The sequence below is a fragment of the Herpailurus yagouaroundi genome, unplaced genomic scaffold (genome assembly GCF_014898765.1).
Source record: "Herpailurus yagouaroundi ecotype Mexico unplaced genomic scaffold, PumYag 184, whole genome shotgun sequence".
Taxonomy (NCBI): domain Eukaryota; kingdom Metazoa; phylum Chordata; class Mammalia; order Carnivora; family Felidae; genus Herpailurus; species Herpailurus yagouaroundi.
Window position 1 is genome coordinate 39,414,270 of NW_024412415.1, and position 24,038 is coordinate 39,438,307.

A 24,038-nucleotide genomic window follows, 5' to 3' on the forward strand; every position below is an offset into this window, starting at 1 on the left:
TATATAGGATATATATATATACACACACTTACACACACACACACACACACACACACACACAGCTGTTACTTTTGGAACTTCATGCTTTGAAAAGAAATATCACCTCTTTAAAGGAAACTTACTATTTCTTTATAACCAAGGAAACCAGCTTTCAGTAAGTATCCTTGTCTCTGAGAATACTAGGAATTAATATCAGTAATTTCAGAAGAATCATCAGAAATTAAACCTGAAAATGACCTCAGAGATAAAGTAGAGATTTTGGGGCAAACTGAAATAGCAGAGAGAACCAAACTAAGTACACTTGTTATGGGCCATGTTCAATACAAACTATGACTAATAGCTTTATAATTCTAGAAGCAAATCTGGTGAACAATTCACTCATAAACCTGAATCCTGAATCCTCCATTTACTGTAGAAATAAAGCTGTTGCCAATGTTTGCAGTAATTAAAGGAGCATAACTCAAGTGATGATCTTCAGATTAATTGCAGGATGACTAGAATAGTCTGCTGGTATACTGGGATTCACTCATTCATTCACAAATAATTTACTGAAGGTCTGATATGTACTGTTCTAGGTACTGAAGATGGAGCAGTCAAGAAGACAGGTAAATACAGATATCTGACTCCAGATCCTCAGCTCAACCATCATACTCTTACTCCTTTAGAGCATATATTATCATGATCTCAATAACAGTGATGAACTTGCTCTAAGTCAGCCAGGCTCTGAGCTAATGTTCCTGCAAGAAAACCCTTTGTAAGGGTCCTGGACAGGGTTATGAATTCAGTTTATGTGCTTGAAACAGTAGGGTCAAAAGAGATAAAAACCATGATGATAGGGTCTCAACCCACATATCATATATGCCCAAATACAAGGCAATGATTTTACCAAAAATTATCCCCCAGAAAAAAGAGAGGGGATATAATAAGACCCTATAATGTATGTCATGTTAAAGGGGCACTATCTGAATTCCTTTGCTTTGAACAACAAGCTCAGTCAACGCTGGGTTTTTTTAAGTAATGTCTACACTCAATGTGGGGCTCAAACTTATAACCCTGAGATCAAGAGTCGCATGCTCTACCAACTGAGCCAGCCAGGCACCCCTCAATGGTGTTTTTTTTATATATACATATGGAGGGCACTAGACAGAACTGGTATATCAGAAGAAAAAAGAAGAAATGTAACACATATTTAGTAATTGACCTCAAAATTCTAAGTGTTGGATGTTGCTGTAAATAATTATATTAAAAAAGACTTTTAAGGGGCACCTAGGTGGCTCAGTCGGTTGAGCGTCCCACTTTGGCTCAGGTCATGATCTCACAGCTTGTGGGTTTGAGCCCCACGTCGAGCTTTGTGCTGACGGCTCAGAGCCTGAAGCTGCTTTGGATTCTGTGTTTCCCCTCTGCCTGCCCCTCCCCTGCTCACACTCTTATCTCTCTCAAAAATAAATAATAAAACATTAAAAAAAAACAAAAAGACTTTTAAGGGGCATGTCAGCACAGAGCCCATTTCAGATCTTCTGTCTCCCCTCTCTCTCTGCCCCTCCCTTGCTAGCATGCTCTCTCTCTCAAAAATAAACATTAAGGGGTGTCTGGGTAGCTCAGTCATTTAAGCATCCAACTTCAGCTCAGGTCATGATCTCACGTTTGTGGGTTTGAGCCCCGCACTGGGCTCTGGGCTGACAGCTCACAGCCTGGAGCCTACTTCAGATTCTGTGTCTCCTTCTCTCCCTGTCCCTCCCCTGCTCATGCTCTGTCTCTCAAAAACAAATTTAAAAAATAATAAAGATTTAAAAAAGGAGGACTTTAAAAAAGAATAAGTAAATGATTATACTACAGAGAATGCATAAGATATAGAATAAATGAAAAAGAAAAACCTGTGTTAGTGTTATGCTAATAGGTTTTTCTGGCTCAGGATAAACTTTTCAGTGACAATACCATACACTTAAAAGGAAATAAAAATTCTATGTGCTCTGGAAAACTGTGTTCAATTGGCTCAGGAAGTAGCTCAAATGAGGACAAAGCACTGATGTTAAAGGTGCACTTGAAGAATTTCACTAAATATCTATATTAGTATAAGTGTGATTTTTAAAATGAACAGATATGATCAAATTAATACATTAAATAATATAATTAATTGACCACTTCAACTCTATCCCTAGATATTTACGTATACACTAGTTGTCCAAAATTATTTTCATATCTTCTAGATGGAAAAATCACTTACAATTAGAGTTGCCTTGTATTGATACATATATACACTCACTAACACGGTAGACCACAGAACTCTCATTTTACAACAAGTAAAAGGAGAAATCATTGAACATTTATCAAGCACCTACAATATACCAGACCTTGCCCTATCAGCATCTACATAAATTTTCCATTTAATTTCTGCTTAGTATTGTGAGATGGGTTGATAGGTAACAGACTAGTATATAGCAAAGTTAAAACTCACATCTGATCTCTCTGGCTTAGAGTCTATGTTCTTTCTGCTATGGTATCAGTAAGCCTCACTTTGGAAAGTTTCCCTCAGTGCTCCTGAAAGACAGCATTTATCTGACTACCTGAGTATAGCCACTTCGTTTTGTCAACTTCACTCTCGTTTGGTCCAGGCAGGGCACATCCCCATAGCGGTTCTTCTCTAGGTTTCCTGGAGACCTGCAGAAAATAAAACAGACAAACTAAAACAAAGACAGAGAAAAGGTGGAAGCAGTGTGTATGTGTGCATACAAAGTGCGGCAGTGCAAAGGTGGACGTCAGTCACTGTTGGCGGTGGAGACTTGGATCTGTTCATTGCCTAGCCTATCCATGGTCCATATCATTCAACATTTTTAATGATATGTATGTATTCCTGTGGAAATAAAGATATTTCCATTCGAAAGAGAAAAGGAAAGGGAAATAGGGGTACAGCACCCCCCCAAAAAATCCAGCTGCTAATAAACCTAAGTCCAGTTTAACATGGTAGGTTGACAACATATGTTTGACTCCACTCCATCTAGTAGCCTCACTAAAATGACAATAAAAGTACTAATCAGTACAAATCCCAAAAGTGACGGCAGAGACATCAGCAGACCAAGAGTGAAATCTATTTTGGCAGAGAGAAAACAGATGGAAAAATTTGGGCTGACTTCAGCCAAACAAATGCAGAAAAATAGGACCCACAGCGGTATCTACAGAGAGACACAATGGCTCACTCTCATAACTCCCACACCTTGGAAGGCAACGTGAGGCACAGGGCTAAAAACAGAGGAATAAATGAAAAGCTGAATAATAGAAAATGAGAATCCCCTGCCCTCATCTCCCTGTCCTCTCCCGTCTTACACTTATATCCTAGCTTGGACCCTACGGGCAAGAGAGTGGAGAATTCCTCTCTGGAGTAAGTGAATACCCCTACATGAAAGAATTCTATCATCTGGAATACACCAACAACTAGCTAGCTGATTAGTTAAACTTGAAGATCACCCATGCAAACAGCATTTCCAAGCAGGGTTTAAGGAATCCACTCCTAAGTATAGAGTACTTACAGCCAAGAACCTCCGTGTAATTACAGAAAGTTCCAACACAAAAAAAGAGACCAGTCAAACACATGGCAGGGAAAAAGTACAAAAGAGAATCATTAAGAGCAAGTAAGTTCTAAAAGGCTATAATTAACACCCTCAGAGAGAAAAAGATACTGTATGTATGAAAATAAGAACAGGATGCTACGAGAAAGGAACAGAGAAGAAAAGCTCTTAGAAAATAAAAATGGACGGGGCGCCTGGGTGGCGCAGTCAGTTAAGCGTCCGACTTCAGCCAGGTCACGATCTTGCGGTCCGTGAGTTCGAGCCCCGCGTCAGGCTCTGGGCTGATGGCTCGGAGCCTGGAGCCTGTTTCCGATTCTGTGTCTCCCTCTATCTCTGCCCCTCCCCCATTCACGCTCTGTCTCTCTCTGTCCCAAAAATAAATAAAAAACGTTGAAAAAGAAAAAAAAAATTAAAAAAAAAAAATTAAAAAAAAAGAGAAAATAAAAATGGTATCCAAAATATAAAACTTTAATACAAGAGATGAAAGAGAAACTTGAAGAAATTTTCCAGAATAAAACAAAAATTCAAAGTGATAAAAAATATGAGAAAATTTTAGTCAAATAAGATAATCATTCTAGGGCAGGAGTCAGCAAAGTATGGCCTGGCCAACCTGTTTTTGTAAATAGAAGTTTTACTGGAACACAACCAAGCCTGTCAGTTCAGTACTAGCAGAGATTATTATACTTGCAACAAAGATTATAAGGCCCAAAGCCTAAAATATTTACTATTTTGCCTTTCAAGAAAAAGTTTGTCAATCTCTGCTCTGGGAGATCCAACCAGGCTGATAGAAATATTCCAGAAGTAAAGAACTGATACAGTACAAGAAAAGAAAGAAAGAAAAAGAGCTAATATAAAAAAAAAAAAAAACAAATAGTCTTACGACTAAAGTACACAAGCCTTCAGGTGAAAGAACCTATCAAGCACCCAACAAAATGAATGAAAAAAAAAAGGGACCCACACCAAGCAAGGCATATCATTGTGAAATTTCTAAATGGAAAGATAGAGATTATCTAAAAATGTCCAAAAAGACTTGAGAAGGCTTAAGAATAAAATCAGATGATTTAGTAGCATTGCTACCAAATACAGAGGGATTGTTTTAAAAATTCTGTTAAACCTAACCAAAGATATAAAAGATCTGTATGCTGAAAACTATAGAAAGCTTATGAAGGAAATTGAAGATACAAAGAAATGGAAAAACATTCCGTGCTCATGGACTGGAAGAATATATATTGTTAAAATGCCAATACTACCCAAAGCTATCTACACTTTCAATGCAATCCCAATCAAAATTGCACCAGCATTTTTCTCGAAGCTAGAACAAGCAATCCTAAAATATGTATGGAACCACAAAAGACCCCGAATAGCCAAAGTAATATTGAAGAAGAAAACCAAAGCGGGAGGCATCACAATCCCAGACTTTAGCCTCTACTACAAATCTGTAATCATCAAGACAGCATGGTATTGGCACAAAAACAGACATATAGACCAATGGAATAGAGACTCCAGAATTGGACCCAAAAAGTATGGCCAACTAATCTGACAAAGCAGGAAAGAATATCCAATGGAAAAGACAGTCTCTTTAACAAATGGTGCTGGGATAACTGGACAGCAACATGCAGAAGAAGGAAACTAGACCACTTTCTTATACCATTCACAAAAATAAACTCAAAATGGATAAAGGATCTGAATGTGAGACAGGAAACCATCAAAATCCTAGAGGAGAAAGCAGTAAAAAAACCTCTCTGACCTCAGCCACACAATTTCTTACTTGACACATCTCCAAAGGCAAGGGAATTAAAAGCAAAAATGAACTATGGGGACCTCATGAAGATAAAAAGCTTCTGCACTGCAAAGGAAACAATCAACAAAACTAAAAGGCAACCAGTGGAATGGGAAAAGATATTTGCAAATGACATATCAGACAAAGGGCTAGTATCCAAAATCTATAAAGAGCTCACCAAACTCCACACCCGAAAAACAAATAATCCAGTGAAGAAATGGGCAGAAAACATGAATAGACACTTCTCTAAAGACGACATCCAGATGGCCAACAGGCACATGAAAAGATGCTCAATGTCACTCCTCATCAGGGAAATACAAATCAAAACCACACTGAAATACCACCTCACACCAGTCAGAGTGGCTAAAATGAACAAATCAGGAGACTATAGATGTTGGCGAGGATGTGGAGAAATGGGAACCCTCTTGCACTGTTGGTGGGAATGCAAACTGGTGCAGCTGCTCTGGAAAACAGTGTGGAGGTTCCTCAAAAAATTAAAAATACACCTACCCTATGATCCAGCAATAGCACTGCTAGGAATTTACCCAAGGGATACAGGAGTGCTGATGCATAGGGGCACATGTACCCCAATGTTTATAGCAGCACTTTCAACAATAGCTGAATTATGGAAAGAGCCTAAATGTCCATCAACTGATGAATGGATAAAGAAATTGTGGTTTATATACACAATGGAATACTACTTGGCAATGAGAAAGAATGAAATATGGCCTTTTGTAACAACGTGGATGGAACTGGAGAGTGTTATGCTAAGTGAAATAAATCATACAGAGAAAGACACAGACCATATGTTTTCACTCTTCTGTGGATCCTGAGAAACTTAACAGAAGACCATGGGGGAGAGTAAGGAAAAAAGAAAAAAAGTTGGAAAGGGAGGGAGCCAAACCATAAGAGACTCTTAAAAACTGAGAATAAACTGAGGGTTGATGGGGAGTGGGAGGGAGGGGAAAGTGGGTGATGGGCATTGAGGAGGGCACCTGTTGGGATGAGCACTGGGTGTTATATGGAAACCAATTTGATAATAAACTTCATATTAATAAAAAAAAAATAGAAAAAAAATTCTGTTATTATTTCCAACCTGCAATTCGATGCTCTACCAAAATTTAAGTGAAGAAAGAAGATGGGGGACCCATTAACCAAGAACCAATAAAGGAAAGTGAGGAGGGAAATCAGGACAAAGCTGAGGAGCAAGTCCAGACAACACCAACCTCAGTTGAGACTAGAGAAAAAAAAAAACAAAAAACCTAAAAATTCTGCAAATGAGGACTCCAGGGGAAAATAAACAATTAATTCATCATGTGATATATTTGACCACTTGGAAAATACTAAGAACAGATCAGTATAAAATAAATTTAATGAAGCATAGGGGAAAAAATAAAGCTACGAACATGGAAAACTAAAAACAAATTTAAAAATTAGGTAATTAACTCCAAAAGAAACAAAAAAATTGAATTAATAAAATTTAATATATTTGATTTCCTAGAAGCCTATTTAGTTCTGCAGTAGAAAAAATTTCATAGTCATAATAATGTGAACAGTAACTACTGATTTAATAAAAAATTGTGACATAATTATATTGGAAAAACAGTCAAAAGGGAATTGGAGAAAGAGTGTAAGAGCCAAAGCTTACCAACCACAAAAATCAATAAAGAGCATTATAAGGACTTTATTTACAATCATAGAAGAAATACCAAAAGAAACAACTATAAGAGTTGAAAATGGACACCTAAGGGCGTGTGTGGCTCAGTCGGTTAAGCGTCCAACTCTTGATTTCAGCTCAGGTCATGATCTCAGGGTCCTGGGATCAGGCCCCCATTGGGCTCCATGCTTAGCTTACAGAATACTAGCTTAATATTCTCTCTCTCCCTCTCTCTCTCTGCCCCTACCCCCTCGTGCTCACTCTAAATAAAATTAAAAAAAAAAAAAAAAAAGAAAATGGACACCTAGTAGAACTGAGGGTAAGGCTAGAGACAGCCATTAATTTAATCATTTATTTTCTTTTCTTTAAAAATTTTTTTATGTTTATTTTTGACAGAGACAGAGTGTGAGTGGGAGAGGGACAGAGAGAAGGAGACACAGAATCTGAAGCAGGCTCCAGGCTCCAGGCTCAGCACAAAGCCTGACTCGGGGCTCGAACCCACCACCCGTGAGATCATAACCTGAGCTGAAGTCAGATGCTTAACCAACTGAGCCACCCAGGCACCCCTCATCATTCCTTTGGTACTATTTTATAATAATATTATATTTCATTTTGTAAATGAATTATTGTAAATTCTTTCTTTTATATAACAGTTATATATAACAGCTATATATATTTATATATATAAAAGTTATATATAAGTTATATATAACTTTTATAAAACAAATTCCTTCTGGGGCGCCTGGGTGGCGCAGTCGGTTAAGCGTCCGACTTCAGCCAGGTCACGATCTCGCGGTCCGTGAGTTCGAGCCCCGCGTCAGGCTCTGGGCTAATGGCTCGGAGCCTGGAGCCTGCTTCCGATTCTGTGTCTCCCTCTCTCTCTGCCCCTCCCCCGTTCATGCTCTCTCTCTGTCCCAAAAATAAATAAATGTTGAAAAAAAAATTAAAAACAAAACAAAACAAATTCCTTTTTTTTTTTTTAAACGTTTATTTATTTTTGGGACAGAGAGAGACAGAGCATGAACGGGGGAGGGGCAGAGAGAGAGGGAGACACAGAATCGGAAGCAGGCTCCAGGCTCTGAGCCATCAGCCCAGAGCCCGACGCGGGGCTCGAACTCACGGACCGTGAGATCGTGACCCGGCTGAAGTCGGACGCTTAACCGACTGCGCCACCCAGGCGCCCCAAAACAAATTCCTTTTATATAACAAAAAAAGGATGGAGCAAATATGGCAAAATATTAAAAACTGTCAGTATCAATTCTGGTGATAGGAAGATAGTTGTTTATCATGTTATACTCTGTACTTTTCCATATTTAAAAAAATTCCCTCTTCCCACACAAATAAGCCCAGCTGATATTTTACAAAGTTCCAAGGACAATTCAATGGAGGAAGGATTTTTCAGCAAATGGTGCTGGAGCAACTGGATAGCCACAGGCTTATACGCACATGCACAAACACACATACACGCGCATACACACACATACACGCACACATACAAAAATCAACATCAACCTAAACCTTACACTTTATACAAAAATTAATTCAAAATGGATCACGGAATTAAATAAATGCAAAACATAACACTATGAAACTTTTATGTAAAAAAAAGAGAAAATCTTTGGAATCTAGGGTTAGATGTTCTTAGATTTGACACCAAGAGTGTGATCCATAAAAGGAAAAACTGATTAAAGGACTTGACCAAAATAAAACCTTTTGCTTCACAAGGGACCCTGTTAAGAGGATGAAAAGACCAGCTACAGACTAGAAGAAAATATTCATAAGCCAGTATCCAACAAAGAACCTATATCTAGAAAATGTTTTTAAAAATTCTCAAATCTCAACACTTTTTTAAAAAGTCCAAACAGAAAGTGGGCAAAAGGCACATTTTTAGAAAGAAGATATACAGATGGTAAACAAGCACATGAAAAGATGTTCAAATCGTTAACTATTAGAGAAACGTAAATTATACCTACAATGGGATCTCATTACACACCTATCAGGACAACTAAGATAAAAAATAGCGGCAACATCAAATGCTGGGGAGGATGCAAAAAAAGAAATGGATCATTCATACATTGCTGGGGCATATGCAGAATGGTAGGACCACTCTGGAAAACATCTGGGTAGTTTCTCATAAAACTAAATATCCAATTACCAAGTGACCTAGCCATCACACTCATGGATATTTATCCCAGAGAAATGCAAGCTTATGTTCACACAAAACCTAGACATCAACGTTCATAGTAGTTTAACATGTAATAGCCAGAAACTCTAAACAACCTAGGTGTCCTTTAACAGGTGAACGGTTAAACAAACCATTCATACCATGAAACACTACCTAGCAATAACAAGGAATGAACTATTGAGACATGTAATAACAACCTGGGTGAATCTCCAAGGAATTACACTGAGAGGAAAAAGCCGATCCTAAAAGGTTCCATATAGTAGGATTCCATTTATTTTTTAATTTTTTTTTAACGTTTATTTATTTTTGAGACAGGAAGAGACAGCATGAATGGGGGAGGGTCAGAGAGAGAGGGAGACACAGAATTTGAAACAGGCTCCAGGCTCTGAGCTGTCAGCACAGAGCCCGATGCGGGGCTTGAACTCACGGACCGCGAGATCATGACCTGAGCCGAAGTCGGATGCTTAACCGACTGAGCCACCCAGGCGTCCCTCCATTTATTTTTTTAATGTTTACTTATTTTTGAGAGAGAGAGACTGAGTGTGAATGGGGGAAGGGCAGAGAGAGAGAGAGAGAGAGAGAGAAAGAGTCTGAAACAGGCTCCAGGCTCTAAGCTGTCAGCATGGACCCTGATGCAGGGCTTGAACTCACGAACTGTGAGATTATGACCTAACCTGAAGTCGGATGCTTAACCAACTTAGCCACCCAGGCGCCCCAGTATGATTCCATTTATATGATAACATTTTTGAAATGACAAAATCTTAGTAATGGAAACCACATGAGTTGTTGCAGGGGTTAGGGATGGGGAAGGGTGGGACCAAGGTATGTGGTGATGTATTCTTCTGTATCTTGACTGTAGTGATGGATACACAAACCAATGTGTGGGCTAAAGATTGCATAGAACTAAACACACACACACACACACACACACACACACACACACACACACACCCCACACACACACTCTAAAACTGGGGAAATCTGAGTAGACTGGTGTATAATATCAATATCCTAGTTGTGATATTATACTATACTTTTAGAAGATATTATCATGGAAAAACTGTGGAAAGGGTGCATGTAATATCTGTTATTTTTACAACTTTATATGAATCTACAATTATAATAAAATGATAAATTTTTTTAATGTTTATTTATTTTTGAGAGAGAGAGAAGAGAGAGAGACCAAGTGAGGGAGGGGCAGAGAGAGAGGGAGACAGAATATGAAGCAGACTCCAGGTTCTTAGCGGTCAGCACAGAGCCAGATGCAGGGCTCAAACTCAGGGACCATGCGATCATGACCTAAGCCGAAGCCAGACACTCAACTGACTGAGCCACCCAGGCGCCCCTAAAATTTTTTAAAGAAGATCTTTTGAAAAAATGGTGTAGGGGAGAAGAAAAGAAAGAAAGAAAGTCTCTTGGTCTATGGCATTCTGGACGAGTACTCTGATATCTACTTCATAATCTAGAATTCCAAGGGAGACATAGTTTGTTTTGTATAAGCAGCTTTATTGGAACTTGGTAAAAGACATAGACCTGGAGCTAATGGGGATTCTGGGTTCTGGCTCCTGAAATGGGGGGCTCATTCATTCAATAAAGAGTGAAGATTAGGAAGTCCTTCCATAGGGCTGGGAAGTATTCTCTGATGATAACATGATGGCTGGTTTGGGTGATGCCAAGAGGACAATCTAAACTTCCTTTTTTTACTGGGTGGAGGAGGACCACAGTAGAAATGACATCTCAAGGACCTCACAGCAGAAGTACCCAGAATAAGGTTAGGAATACCCAGGACAAGAATGCATGCTCTTGGAGCAGCCCAGTACTCCTCTCTGCCCAGTACTTCCTTGATTCAAAACTGTTACAAGGAGGGTTGGGGAGGTGTCTGGGTGGCTCAGTTGGTTAAGTGGCGACTACAGCTCAGGTCATCATCTCGTGGTTCGTGGGTTTGAGTCCCACGTCGGGCTCTGTGCTGACAGCTCAGAGCCTGGAGCGTGCTTCAGATTCTGTGTCTCTCCCTCTCTCTCTGTGCTTTCCCCACTCATGCTCTATCTCTCTCTGTCTCTCAACAAAAAATAAATGTTAAAAAAAAATTTTTTTTTTAAAACTACAGGGAAAAACTAGTTGGGAGAAAGATTGGATGCATACATAGAGATTGTAACTTGGTAAGAAACAAACAGCTGTGTGGGAGAAAAGAATACCCTGCGCTTGAAAATTGCTCTGCTTTCTTGTTTTTTTCCTTACTTCCCTTTGCATTCTTGCTCTGTTTATTGACTGATTTCTCAATTGTTTCTTCTTTCTTACTCCTCTTATCACTTTCCTAACTCATTCTTTTCCCCCTTTCCTTTTGCTAAAAGGCTCTCTCCCTGAATCTTCTTTACAGCACACTAAGCTGGACAGGAATTATAAGGGGAAAGAGGTATTCACAGAATCATGGACTCCGAAAACATTTAAGCTACACAAGTAAGTAGACATCAGAGACTAAGATCACATATTACACAGAGGAAAACCAGGGTGCAGGGAAGGGAAATAACGTGTATAAATCACAGAGGGGACTTCTGGCTATGCTGGAACTTGAGCCCGAGACAGATTCCCTGGTTTTCAACAGAGCTTCACTTGGAGAGACAGAAATTTCTGCTGCAGCCAATGAAAAAAGTGTGGCATAAATGAGAGCAGCAGTAAAGAGAAATGATCTATGCCCTATGGCCAACGATACTTACCGAGTAATTATGAACCAGTTATAAACTAGCCAGGTAGTTCTGCAGTAGAATTTGGATAGAAGGAAAATCCCACAAGGCTAAATGCCTAAGAGTTAATTCTTTTCTGTTACTGTGAATGATTTTAAATGTTCCAGTACCCTCTTCAGAAAGCAAAGTGGCTTTTTTTTTGGTTTGTTTTGTGTGTGTGTGTGTGTGTGTGTGTGTGTGTGTTTAAGAAAGTAATGTTATACTACAAATGCTCTAGGGAGAAACTGCCCAAATAGAGAGCCTACATTTTTGAGCCAACATTTTTGTTTTTTCCTAAAAACACTTGCATTTCAGAAAATATTTTAAAATGTGTCCATTATTACATGGCTCCCTTGTCAGGACTGAAGACCTCCAGAAATTTCAAAATATGGGATACTGGCAACAAGCACCAAAGCAGGAGAGGCATCTTTCTGGATAAGAAAATCATCATCTAAGTGAGAGTGATGCTTCGTAATGTGGAAGGGCCTCTGTTAAGGAAATGAGGTGTGGAAGGAACTGTTGCCAACACACACCAGAAGCATGTTAGTAACCGATTGTTGTCTCAAACCTTTCCTACTTACATAGAACAGTGGAAAGTGCCAACAGGGTTCTCACGGCGGATGTCTTCGTACTCCTCATATATTCCCCGCTTTTGTCTGGTGCTAACATAGTCCATCAGCTCTTGGATGGTCATGGCGTGGGGACCCGGAACATGTACCGAGTCCCAGTCTAAGGCAGGAGGGAGGGAGAACAGGATGATCTCATCGAAGGGATCTGGGTGGCCGTTCATCTGGGGTAGGAATTGGAAATTCCAAGTGGCGAGGTCAATTTTGACGTATCCACCCAGGTTTTCTGGAAGGCACTCCCTGGGCAGGTGCTGGGTGACCTCAGATGTCTTTAATATCTGAATCTGAAAGGCCAAAAAGAACCATGTGAGTTAGTAGGGGGGGAAAAACATAGATAAATTGAAGATAAAGAATAAATGTGTTTATGTTAGATTTGAAGAAGAGGATGAGATTTGCTTGAAATACGTGGTATACTTGTGAAAGTAGACTGCATTTCATCTGCCTGGGATTGAAGTTTTTTTCCCAAATGTCTGACTTCCAGGAATGTATATCAAATTCATTCCTGGAATTAGGGGTCCTTTTATAAATCTTGAAAGGATGGTACTGTGAACAAAGCCTTTATACTATTAACAAGGCTTCCCAGTGCCATCTCATGCAGGTATTTGCCTTTTTGACTACTAAGAACGCACAGGTAGTGATTTTTTTGGTCAACCCCATACTAAGGTAACCAACTCTAAGCCTGGTGCTTTACTCACAGCTCAGTATGGATGTTCTCAAAGATAGCTTTCTATGAATATAACGCAAGACCAGCCACCCAGAGACAGGGTAGCCCAGGAAAACTGCATGAAAAGTAATCCGAAATCTGCTCTCTGCTTAGACACAGCCTTACTGGACCAAATTAGCCTAGTTGGTTCTCCGTGAAATCTGCGTTGAATGGGAATGCTTGTCTCTCTTACTATTGCCTCTTCTTGGAATGTCCTCTTTTCCTCCTCAGCCTCTTCAAGGAGCAGCTTATAAAGCTCACCTCTTCTGTGATGCCCTCCCTGACTGCCAGAGACAATATTCTCCTCTGGGCTCCTTCCTGCAGAGCCACAGTTTTCTGCACTTCTGCCTCTGTGTTCCCTATCAGGACCATGAACTCCTCAAAGATAAAAGTCTCACTCAATTTTTAATTTCCAGGGCCCAGAGCCTGGACTGTAAAGGTGCTCATGTATTTTGAGTTTATACGCACATTTATACTTACATAAACAAGTGCAAGAACTTGCCTAAAGAGGACTCTCAAAGAGTTACCTTGGAAAAGATCTTTCCTATTCCCAGTCACTAGGTCTCCAAGTACTTCCACAGAGCCAAACGTCTTCAGTTTTCCCCTCCAACACAAGTCTCCTCAGCTATAAAGATCTGCATTGTTATCACTAATATAACCTCATAATTCTTTTCTTTTTTAATTTTTTTTTTTAACGCTTATTTATTTTTGAGACAGAGAGAGACAGAGCATGAATGGGGGAGGGTCAGAGAGAGGGAGACACAGAATCCGAAACAGGCTCCAGGCTCCAAGCTGTCGGCACAGAGCCCGATGTGGGGCTCGAACTCACAGACCGTGAGATCATGACCTGAGCCGAAGTCGGCCGCTTAACCGACTGAGCCACCCAGGCGCCCCTATAACCTCATAATTCTATATTACAAAAATCTCTAATAATATTTCACACTATATTATGACATAACTCTTATTATGTCAATGCCCTTTCTTTCAAGGGTGAGAAATGAATGAATGAATAAAACCATAATCTTTCAGTCCTGGAACATTCAGAGGATAATAAAGATAAATTTAGAAAACACTTTTGAAGTTAGGAAACAACAAGCTGTTTTCAGAGAAAATGCCAGGAATGGAAGTAGAGAGAGATAGTGAGAGATTCTCCTTTACCACCCTGGTGGTCAAAGGGACGGATTAGTATTTCCAGTTGAACAAATTCAAACACCAGTTCAACTAATGCAATTCCATTAGAGATTGTTAAATATGCATGTACAGCACTAGGCTAAATTTTGGAAGGGGGAGCTATCCTTAAGTTATCCATGGGACACACGCCTTCAGTGCTATCTTTATGCAAGTTGCTATGGAGGGAGAGTGCCAAACAACTATGTGTAGCTCCTAACTTCAAGAAACTTGGAATACAGTGGGAGAGGGAGCCTGTACTGAGCTGAGTAAAGAATAAAGCAGAGAGGGGCACCTGGGTGGCTCAGTTGGTTAAGCATCTGACTTCGGCTCAGGTCGTGAACTCATGGTCTGTGAGTTTGAGCCCCACGTCGGACTCTGTGCTGACAGCTCAGAGCCTGGAGCCTGCTTCGGATTCTGTGTCTCCCTCTCTCTCTGCCCCTCCCCTGCTCATGCTCTGTCTCTCCCTGTCTCTCAAAAATAAATAAACATTAAAAAAAATTTAAAAAAAAAAAAGAATAAAGCAGAGAATATAAGTGGATACGTTAAGAGAAGCAGAAAGCTCTTTAGGAGACAAACCAGGAGAATTTTACTGAAGGTAAAAAATTAATTGGCAGGTTTCAACAGTGGAGATGGGAATGTATCTATCCACCTCCAAATAAAACAAAGCTTGCCTTACCCTCTCCCGGACTTTGTCCTTCAGGAGGAGGCTGATGATGGAATAGGGCACTCGGAACCATATTGGTGCTCCCACAATCAGCACTTTCTTCAAACGAGCAGGAAATGCTCCCTATGGAGAACACATATGAAAATTTAAAGATATTAGTTAAAGCACACTGGAACCTGTGACCGTTCGAACGCAAAGTATAGGTTTTCTGCTCTTGTCCCCATCCTTACCCAGCAGGGGGAGTCTACAGCCTAATTTGCGTTTCATTTCAGTAACTACAGAGGTGGTTAAAAATTTTCAAATTATATACCTGACACTAATATAACACTATATGTTAACCATACTAGAATTAAAATTAAAAACTTAATAAAAAAATTAAAAGCTGGTTTACTTTTAAAAGTTATGTTATGTTCTGGGTGCCTGGGTGCCTCAGTCATTAAGCACCTGACTTTGGCTCAGGTCATGATCTTACAGTTAGTCCCACATCTTAGTCCCACATTGGGTGAGCTTGAGCACGCTTCTCTCTCTCTCTCTCTCTCTCTCTCTCTCTCTCTCTCTCTTTCTCTCTCCCTACCCCTCATGGGATTCTGTCTCTCTCTTCCCCTCATTCACTTGCACCCTCTCTCTCTCTCTCTCTCTCTGAAAAAAAGTTATGTTCTTATTAACATAAGCTTTATGGATCAAAAATATACTGACTTTTGTCAGCATTTATGTGTGCATCCTTAAGTTCTGCTTATTAAAACTTTAAGAAAAATTAAATCATGAATAAACAGAACATGAAAGAAACATCTCTCATAACCTTTTATTCTGACATCTGTGTGTTTATAAATCATTTTTTAAGCCATCTCTTCATCTATTTTTGTATTCATTTATTCAATCAACAAATATAATCTAGTGGACACAAGGGCAAATGAGATATAAAGGCAAGGAGACACCTGATCTGCATAAAGCATAAGAATAAAAAAGTATTCATTCCTAATCCACAACTCTTGGTTTCCTTTGGTTTAATATCCCAGGCCTTCTCACGGGCAGGGATACCAGGTAATATTGGCATTACTGGAAGAAATTACTCCCAAGGAATAAAAAAACAAAAAACAAAAAAGAGGGAATTGTAGCTAAATATCTTCTACAACTTTCTCCCTATTCTTTTTCAGAAAATTGATTCTCAATTTGACATGTCACTCTCTGGCTATTCTTCCACTGATTTGGGGGGGGGGGGTGCAGGTGGTCCATGAACATTCCCAATAGAGAATATATAGCATCTAGAACAAAATGCTCCATGGGCTTCTTCACTGAAGTCTGAGAAACTACCTTTCATCTCTTCCCTCAAAGATACAACAACTTATTTCAGGGCCCAAAAAGCCAAGGTCCCTTTAAACTGCCAGATCAAAAACCAGTCTGGAGAAATACCTAGATTTCCACAAAATTGTAAATAAAAAGCAGAAGCCATTATATTTGTTTCTTCAGAGCAAAGAACTACACACTCAGGCCTGTTCCATTTTAATGACTTTATGGCATCCACATATACTGTTGATGGGACAGTAAATAGTTACATCTTCTAGAAGGCCTCTGGCATTACATATCCTTAAAAATGTGCATATCCTCTGATCAAGTAACTCTATCCTAAGGTAACAACCAGAAACACAAAGATTTATGAACAAAAATGTTTACTGCACCTTTATTTTTGATAGTTAAAAATAGCATTTAAAACTGGAAAGAATATATATGTCTGAAAATGGGTAGGGGCTAATAAAAATGGTATTATAATAAGATTATTACATGACCTTTAAAATGAAGATTTCAAAGATTTTTTTTACAACTTTGGAAAATGCCCACAAAATAATCCTAATTAAACTAAACAGAATCAGCTACAATCTTAATTTTGTTTAAAAAATTACACATATATTTCACAAAGAAAAAAGATTATAAAGAATTATATCAAAAGCTCAATAGAGTTTCTCTCTGATAAGTGAGATTATGAGTTGTTATTTTCTATAATACTTAGCATTACTTTTATTTTTTACAACCTTATTTAAAATGTTTATATCCTCTTTTTTTTTTAAAGTAATCTCTAGGGGCACCTGGATGGCTCAGCTGGTTTGGTGTCTGACTCTTGATTTCCCCTCAGGTCATGACGTTGTAGTCTATGGGTTTGAGCCCTGCATCAGGCTCTGCAGTGACAATTCGGAGCCTGCTTGTGATTCTCTTTCTCTGCCCCCACCACTCGTGCTCTCTCTCTCCCTCAAAATAAATGAATAAACTTAAAAGAAAAGTAATCTCCATGTGCAATGTGGGGCTCGAACTCATGACCCAGGGATCAAGAGTTGCATGCTTTACCGACTGAGTCAAGCAGGTGTCCCTAAAATGTTTACATCCTTGGATCCGGTAGGCCTACTCCTAGAAATCCACAAACTATTTTATGTGCAAGATATGAATATAAAAAAGTGTTTGCTGAGAAATCTGTTTATTATAACAAACGGGAAAAAATATCCAACAACATAGAAATAGTTAAGTAAATTATTGTAAATACAGGATAGACTATCATTCAGCAATTACAAGTGTTCATAAAATAAAGTTGTTGGAGCTCACTGTATCTTGAAATTGTATGAACATAATTAAGACCATATTGAAAAACATGTAGAAGAAAGTGTCCTACACCAAAATGTCAACAGTGTTTATTTCTGCATAGTATCAAAGGCAGTATTTCGTCTTAATGTATATTAGTCTGAGTTGTCCAAATTTGTCTACAATAAAAATTTTTTCTGATTATAATAGTATTTTAACTATAAAAGGTAAATGTGAAAACAATTAGCCACCCTATAAATAATAATCAGCATAAAAGTATAACGGTAAAAACATGTGATTTATAGTAACACTTATGCGCACACACACACACACACACACACACACACACACACACACTACCTCTCTCCCTATCTTTTTCTCCCTGAAAGTCATTGGTCTTACAAACAAGATGATTTATCCTTGGTGTGTGCTGTATGTTTTTATATGTACGTATATGTATCTTTTAGCCTAGGAATAAACTATGTAAGACACATGTAAGATAAATAAAATAATTTTAAAACGTTATTGAAAGACATAACAAAAGACTTAAAAAAAAGTAGAGCATTCTTGGATGGGAGATAATAACATTATAAAGATGTCAATTCCCCCTAAAGTAATTTGTTAATTCATTATATCCAAATAAAATCTGAGAATGTTTCATTTCCCTCAAATGTGACTGAATGACTCTAAAATTCATCTAACCAAAAGGTGATGATTTTTTAAAAAAATTTCTCATCAGATTTAAAATTTGGAAAAAGTGGCTACCCTCTGGGAAATGGCACTGGGTGTATGATGAAGGGTGTCAGAGACTTTTCCCTGAATTGCTTTTTAATTGCTTTTATAATAAAGGGCTAGGAGTGCCTGGCTGGCTCAGTCAGTAAAGCATGCGACTTTTTTTTTTTTTTTAAGTTTATTTATTTATTCTGAAAGAGACAGCGCCTGTGCACAAGCAACGGGGGTGGGGGGAGGAGGAGGAGAAGGAGACGAAGAGAGAATCCCAAGCAGGCTCCACGCTGTCAGCAGTATGGAACCTCATGTGGGGTTCAAACCCATGACCTGAGCCCAAATCAAGAGTCGGCTGACAGAGCCACCTCAGCGGCCCGTTTTTTTTTTTTTTTTTAAGATTTTATTTCTGGGGCACCTGGGTGGCTCAGTCAGTTGCACGTTGGACTTTGGCTCAGGTCATAACCTCGAGATTCAAGAGATCGAGACCTGCATTAGGCTCTGGGCTGGCAGCATACAGTCTGCTTGGGATTTTCTCTCTCTCCCTTTCTCTGCCCCTCCTCCACTCACGCACATGCTGTCTGTCTCTCAAAGATAAATAAACTTAAAAAAAAAAAAAAAAAAGAAAGATTTTATTTTTTTTTAAGTAATCTCTACATCCAACATGGGACACAAACTCACAACCCCAAGACCAAGAATTGCACACCCCACCAACTAAGCCATCCATGTGCCCCCAAGCATGTGACTCTTGATCTCAGGGTTGTAGTATGTCCCAGCCCCGTGCTGGGTGTAGAGTTTACTTAAAATAAATAAATAAATAAAATACAAACACAATACAATAAAATACAAGAAAATAAAGAAGAACTAGTTATAAAATAAAGTTTGCTTTCAATATGCATGTTATATATCAATAAATTTAAATAAAGAATACAAAAGTCATGTAAAAAGAATAAAAATGCAAAAACCAGTCAAAACAACTTTTAGAAATAAAAGATTGTGACAGGAATCTTGTCTTATGAGATATTAAACTTTATTATTATAAGATTAAAATAAATAAAACAGTGCATATGTTAGTCTAGATGACTAGATCAAGGGAATAGAGTATCCAGAAATGGGACAGTGAGTACCATACAGTGTAATTTAAAGGTATTATCTCAAATGAGTAGAAAAAATATATATTAGTAAATGCTGTCCAGACAGCTATTTGAAAGCAAATTATTTTATCTATAATATTATGTATCATATATGACATATATACATTTTTTTTTGTTGTTCTGTTTTGTTTTTTAAGTTTATTTATTCTCAGACAGAGAGAGCCTGTGAGTTGGGTAGGGACAGAGAGAGAGAGAAAGAGAATTCTAAGTAGGCTTGCTTTGTCAGTGCAGAGCCTGATGTGGGGCCCAAACCCATGAATGGTGAGATCATGACCTGAGCTGAAATCAAGAGTTGGACACTTAACTGACTGTGCCACCCAGGCCCCCCATGATGTATATTATTAAATAAAGTATATATAATATAGTAAAAAAAATTACAATGAAAAATAAAATATAGGTAACAAAAGACACCATAAAAATGCATAAATTATAAACTACAAAAAATGCTGCTAACACATACTTAGTAACATTCTTAATAACAAGTCTTAGAAATTAGTAAGAGATAAATACTTCTATAAAAAACTGGGTAAAATATATGAGAATAAAAAAATTTTAAATACCCCTTGGCAATGAACATGAAAATATGCTAACGCTCATCATTAATAAGAAAAACACCACATAAAAATGTGAATATGATTAAAATCCAAATAATAAGTTAATGTTGATAAGACTGGTAAAAAAAGCCTGTTGATAGGAGTATAAATTTAAACTATGTTTTTAGAAGGTAATTTGGCAATATTTATCAAAATTTAAATGTGTGGTGCACCTGGGTGGCTCAGTCGATTAAGCCTCAGACTCTTGATCTGGGATCAGGTCATGATCTCATGGTTTGTGAATTCAACCCCCATATTGGGTTCTGCACTAATGGTGTGAAACCTGCTTGGGATTCTCTCTCTGCCTCCACTCCTCCCCCACTTTCTCCCTCTCTCTCTCAAAATAAGCTTAAAGAAAATTTAAATGTGTGAACTCGGGGCGCCTGGGTGGCGCAGTCGGTTAATCGTCCGACTTCAGCCAGGTCACGATCTCGCGGTCCGTGAGTTCGAGCCCCGCGTCGGGCTCTGGGCTGATGGCTCAGAGCCTGGAGCCTGTTTCCGATTCTGTGTCTCCCTCTCTCTCTGCCCCTCCCCCGTTCATGCTCTGTCTCTCTCTGTCCCAAAAATAAATAAATGTTGAAAAAAAAAATTAAAAAAAATAAATAAAAATAAATGTGTAAACTCATTTGCTTACAGCAATGAGAATTTGCTTATAGCAATTTATCATGAGCAAATGATTGGTCAAATATACAAAAATGTATGTGAAACAATGTTCACTGAAGCCTTTGTAACACCAAAAAAACAGCATGTCATTTTTTCTGCTTGATATATCCATAAAAAGAATACTCTTCTGCCATTTAAAAAAAATGAGGAAGAGGAGCCTTGGGTGGGTTATTTGGTTGGGGTCCAACTTTGGCTCAGGTCATGATCTCACTGTTTGTGAGTTCAAGCCCAGAGTCGGGCTCTGTGCTGACAGCTCAGACCCTGGAGCCTGCTTCGGATTCTGTGTCTCCCTCCCTCCCTGCCCCTACCCTGTTTAGGCTCTATCTCTATCTCTCTCTCAAAAATAAATTAAAAAAAATTTTTTTTAATAAGAAAAAAAAAAAAAACAAAACAACCCTGAGGGAAGGGGCACCTGGGTGGCTCAGTCTGTAGAGCATGAAACCCTTGATCCTCAGGGTTGTAAGTTCAAGCTCCACGTTAGGTTTAAAAAAAAAAAAAAAAAAAAAAAGCCAGGTGGGGGAAAAATGAGGAACAGCTGCATGTACTGACACAGAGCAACCCATGACATGAAAAGATGACGAAGACACGATTGTTAACTAAAAAAATGGCAAGTTAGGGGTGCCTGGGTGGCTCAGTCGGTTAAGCGTCCAACTTCGGCTCGGGTCATGATCTCACGCTCCCTGAGTTCAAGCCCCGCATCAGGCTCTGTGCTGACAGCTCAGAGCCTGGAGCCTGCTTTGGATTCTGTGTCTCCCTCTCTCTCTGCCCCTCCTCTGCTCAGGCTCTATTGTCTCTCTCTGTCTCAAAAATAAATAAAAACATTTAAAAAATTTTTAAAAATGCCAAGTTATAACCACTGAATATAGAACTCTATATTTATAAAGAAAAAAATCATGTATCATTCTCATCAATACAAAGAACTGAATCACAGCTACACGGCATAATAGGGATTTTAGTAATATGATGATGAGTGACAAACGCCAAGTGCCAGAAAACAACATGCAGCATAACATCTTCTTTATGTACTCGCTGTTATAAAGCTATAATAGTAAATAAGCACTTCTAAAAATCCAGTTTGCAGTACTCCCAAGGGAGGTCCTAGAACAAAGACTACCGAGACTCTTAGATCAGTGTTTTTCACACTGTAGGTTCTCACTCAGTGGGTCCTTAAATTAATTTAGTGGCTCATGACTAACATTTTAAAATATGAAATAGAGGGGTGCCTGGGTGGCACAGTCAGTTGAGCTTCCGACTTCAGTTCAGGTCATGATTTCACGGTTTGTGAGTTCAGGCCCCACATCAGGCTCTCTGCTGTCAGCACAGAGCCTGCTCTGGATCCTATCTCCCTCTCGGTCTCTCTGCCCCTCCCCTGCTAGGTGCTCTCTCTCTCTCTCTTTCAGAATAAATAAACTTTAAAAAGAAATAAGTAAATCAATAAAATAGAATAATAAAGTGACTGTACATACTAAGGGTAAAGCTTGTTTTGTGAAACTTTTTTGTTTTGTTTTACAAATATATACACACAGATCCACACACCCTAATCCTAGGATTCTGTCTGAATCTAAACAGCTCTGAAAGTCTGAAGCTTTCTTTTGTAAGTTTGGTCCAAGAATTCATGGAGCAGCAAAATCTCACCTGAAATGCCATAGGCTGTTTATAGCCTTTATTTGTCTCCACTCATTCATTATGAATAACACATTTCATTGCAAATATATATATATATATTTTTAATGTTTATTAATTTTTGAGAGAGAGAGACAAGAGACAGAGCACAAGCAGGGAGGGGCAGAGAGAGGAGACACAGAATCCAAGCAGGCTCCAGGCTCTGAGCTGTCAGCACAGAGCCCAATGTGGGTCTTGAACTCACGAGCTAAGAGATCATGACCTGAGCCGAAGTTGGAAGCCCAACTGACTGAGCCACCCAGGTGCCCCTTCATTGCAAAAATATTAATGTTTGATTATAAAGTGGCATATATATCATATTATCTTTTAAAGTTCAAAACACTAAAAAAAAATAGCAAATAAACTTCAAAATGTTACAAAATGCTTCTGGACTTAAGAGTTTGAGATAAGAGGGCACCTGGGTGGCTCAGTCAGTTAAACATCCGACTTCAGGGGCGCCTGGGTGGCGCAGTCGGTTAAGCGTCCGACTTCAGCCAGGTCACGATCTCGCGGTCTGTGAGTTCGAGCCCCGTGTCAGGCTCTGGGCTGATGGCTCGGAGCCTGGAGCCTGTTTCTGATTCTGTGTCTCCCTCTCTCTCTGCCCCTCCCCCGTTCATGCTCTGTCTCTCTCTGTCCCCAAAATAAATAAACGTTGAAAAAAAAAAATTTAAAAATAAACATCCGACTTCAGCTCAGGTCATGATCTCACCGCTGATGAGTTTGAGCCCCACATTGGGCTCTGTGCTGACAACTCAGAGCCTGGAGTCTGCTTCTGACTCTGTGTCTCCCTCTCTCTCTGCCCCTCCCCCGCTTGCATTCGTCTCTCAAATATAAATGAACATTAAAAAAATTTTTTTTTTAAGTTTGGGATAAGAAAGTAAGGACTTATCTATATATATAACTCCACACATGTGTATAGGTCAGTGTATATACACTTTTGTATATGAAGTCAACATGTAAAACATATATCTGACTAGACTGAGACAAAAAAGTCTGAAAGTCACTAGCGAAGTGACACTTTTCAGACACTGAGCATACCTAGGCTTTCATGAATTCTTATTCTACACAACTCCAGGAGAGGGACAACCCACCTTCATGACTCAGAATGTTCCTGTGCATTTCTTATTTTAATTCCTCCCACTTCACTTTTAAGACCATTTAGTATTCTGAGGAAGCAAATATTAGTCATCATTTACAGGTGACCTTTACACTGAACATAATGTCTGCAGTTTACATCATTCCTCAGTCTCCCAAAGATTATGGAAAGAAGTATCCTAACCATTGAAGGAGAGTTGAGGGGGCCCTTTCACAGCCTTACCTTTAGCAGGTTTAGGACTTTCTTGCCAAGATCCAGCTCAAAGTTGGTATAATTAGAACCACACATGTCATAGATGAATACCAGTCCATTCCTCTGAGTTTCAAAACTGTAAGCCAACCATTGAACAAAAACATTTGTAAGTAATAAGATGGATGAGGCGGGTCGAGGGCCTAGGGCAAAATCAGAGTATGGGACAGATGCGGGACCAAAATAACTACCTCCCGGAACACTGGTTTTACAAAAAGATGATTTATCTTTGGTTTTTGCTATGCTTCTCATGATATTGCAATTT

The 24,038-nt window shown here is 39.0% G+C and overlaps 1 protein-coding gene across 3 annotated transcripts in view; it reads right to left on the reverse strand.

Annotated features, from left to right (window-relative positions):
* PTPN9 (protein tyrosine phosphatase non-receptor type 9) overlaps positions 1 to 24,038 on the reverse strand; it is an 82,086-nt gene that overhangs the window by 13,247 nt on the left and 44,801 nt on the right. For all 3 annotated transcript variants that reach the window (XM_040493314.1, XM_040493313.1, XM_040493315.1), the window contains 4 exons: positions 23,747 to 23,852; positions 15,081 to 15,191; positions 12,487 to 12,815; positions 2,565 to 2,658 (listed from right to left, as the gene is read on the reverse strand). In XM_040493314.1, coding sequence (XP_040349248.1) covers positions 2,565 to 2,658; positions 12,487 to 12,815; positions 15,081 to 15,191; positions 23,747 to 23,852 — 640 coding nt within the window. The remainder of the gene's footprint in view (positions 1 to 2,564; positions 2,659 to 12,486; positions 12,816 to 15,080; positions 15,192 to 23,746; positions 23,853 to 24,038) is intronic.